General features: G+C 35.2%; 1 protein-coding gene across 9 annotated transcripts in view; it reads left to right on the top strand.

Moving 5' to 3' along the window:
• Positions 1-1233, top strand: part of MEIS2 (Meis homeobox 2) — a 226410-nt gene extending 225177 nt beyond the window's left edge. For all 9 annotated transcript variants that reach the window (XM_081507121.1, XM_081507117.1, XM_081507116.1 and 6 more), the window contains one exon: positions 1-1233. This exon is cut by the window's left edge and continues 194 nt beyond it. Coding sequence is in view for 3 of the 9 variants with exons in the window: in XM_081507117.1 (XP_081363243.1) it covers positions 1-93 (93 nt within the window). In the remaining 6 variants the exon portion in view is untranslated.
• Positions 1234-2424: the final 1191 nt, after the last annotated feature.

Here is a 2424-nt window from a genome sequence, read left to right as displayed (position 1 = left end):
CCTGGAATGACTATGTCAGCACAGAGTCCCACAATGTTAAATTCTGTAGATCCTAATGTTGGTGGACAGGTTATGGACATTCATGCCCAGTAGTATAAGGGAACTCAAGGGAAAAGGAAACACACGCAAAAACTATTTTAAGACTTTCTGAACTTTGACCAGATGTTGACACTCAATATGAAATTCCAGACAGCTGTGATTATTTTTTACTTTTTGTCATTTTTCATCAAGCAACAGAGGACCAATGAGACAAGAACACAAATGTGAAATCATGGGCTCACTGAGACAATTCTGTCCATGTAAAGATCCTCTGGAAAAAGACTCTGAGAGTTATAACTACTGTAGTATAAACATAGGAACTAAGTTAAACTTGTACATTTCTGTTGATCACTCCGTTATGTTGCCTCAAATAGTTTTAGAAGAGAAAAAAAAATATATCCTTGTTTTCCACACTATGTGTGTTGTTCCCAAAAGAATGACTGTTTTGGTTCATCAGTGAATTCACTATCCAGGAGAGACTGTGGTATATTTTAAACCTGTTGGGCCAATGAGAAAAGAACCACGCTGGAGACCTTGGTGAACGTTTGGCTGAACCTCATCCCTCGGACTCCGGCTTCAAGAATGTGTTTTCATGCCCAGCCTTTGTTCCTCCATAAATGTGTCCTTTAGTTTCAAACAGATCTTTATAGTTTGTGCTTCATAAGCCAATTCTTATTATTATTTTGGGGGACTCTTCTTCAAAGAGCTTGCCAATGAAGATTTAAAGACAGAGCAGGAGCTTCTTCCAGGAGTTCTAAGCCTTGGCTGTGGACAAAACAATCTTAAGTTGGGCAGCTTTCCTCAACACACAAAAAAAGTTATTAATGGTCATAGTACCAGAACTAGGACTTTATCAGAAACTCAAAGCTTGGGGGATAAAAAGGAGCAAGAGAATACTGTAACAAACTTCGTACAGAGTTCGGTCTATTAATTGTTTCATGTTAGATATTCTATGTGTTTACCTCAATTGAAAAAAAAAAAGAATGTTTTTGCTAGTATCAGATCTGCTGTGGAATTGGTATTGTATGTCCATGAATTCTTCTTTTCTCAGCACGTGTTCCTCACTAGAAGAAAATGCTGTTACCTTTAAGCTTTGTCAAATTTACATTAAAATACTTGTATGAGGACTGTGACGTTATGTTAAAAAAAAAAGTGTTAAGTCACAAAATGCGGTAATAAATATTTCATTTTTGATTTTTTGTTAGGCTTTTGTGTTTTTAATAGTTTTAAGGCAAGGTTGCACAGAGCCTATGCTTGGGATTGAAAGTAGATGATGGCTTTGCCTCCAGAAATCCAGTCTATATCAAAACTTAACAACAATTTTTTAAGGTAACCATCTGTAAGCTTTCAGTATATATTTGGCCTATAAATTCTACCAGCAGAAAACTTCTAAAGGTATGAAATGGTGTGTGTGTGTGTGTGTGCGCATTATGAGCCAGGTTGAAAGATCACCAACATGTCCAACCTCCTCTTTAGCTGCATGAAGTTAAAAAAAAATACTTTCAGATGAAGCTTTTCATGTTTATCTTCTGCCAGAATAAAGGGTTTTTTCGGGGTTAATTTTACATCATAAGAAATAACTAACGTCTGTGCTCAAAGATAATTCATCTGCCTGTGTTTTTTCTCTGTCTTAGTTACTAAAATACTGTTGAATATGTAAATTAAGAATTTACATATAGATGTTCATAGATGAGTAAACAACTTCTTTGGAATTTGAAATCCTGTGTTGAAAAGATTACTTAATCATTAATATTTAATATAAATTATAGGATGCTGTCTTTTTATTTCAGACACCTCCACATGCAGGCACTATAGTGTGATGATTTGCTCATTAAACTTAATTTTTTTTTTTCTAAAACAGGCAATGTAATGCCATTTTCAAAATTTCATGCAACATTCCTGAACACCTCTGACATTAACATGATGGTACTACACAAAACGCCTGCCAAAGTGAGCAGAGTGAAAAAAGGTGTGAGGGATTTGCATGCCTCTCAGTTGTTCAAATAAATACACTATCCTGGAATTTTGTAACACCCAAACTTTGAATCCTGTGTTCAGAAGGGATACTGTCATAAACTTTTGTTTACTTGTGTGCTGTCAGCCTGATTGGGAAATCATTCACTATCTCAGAAATCCAAGTTTGAATCTTATTTTGGGTTCTTCCCTCTTCCCATTGCATAACAAGCAAGCAAACAGCCATTAATAGAAGTTGTATGCAAAGGAACAAGAAAATAAGCTTCTATTGTTCTGTATCATTTTTAGGTAGAATTTTTATAAATCTGTTTATTAGTTTAATTAGCATTCTGCTGTTTAAACACAGAAATAACACTTCTGATACCAGCTAACTGTTCATGGAGAAATTCTGGGCCACTTGGAATAGAGAGA

This window comes from Giraffa tippelskirchi, chromosome 7 (assembly GCF_054371585.1).
Source record: "Giraffa tippelskirchi isolate mGirTip1 chromosome 7, T2T-mGirTip1v1.2.pri, whole genome shotgun sequence".
In the NCBI taxonomy this organism is placed as follows: domain Eukaryota; kingdom Metazoa; phylum Chordata; class Mammalia; order Artiodactyla; family Giraffidae; genus Giraffa; species Giraffa tippelskirchi.
The sequence above is the reverse complement of the archived record's forward strand: the minus strand, read 5'-3'. Positions and strand labels throughout refer to the sequence as shown.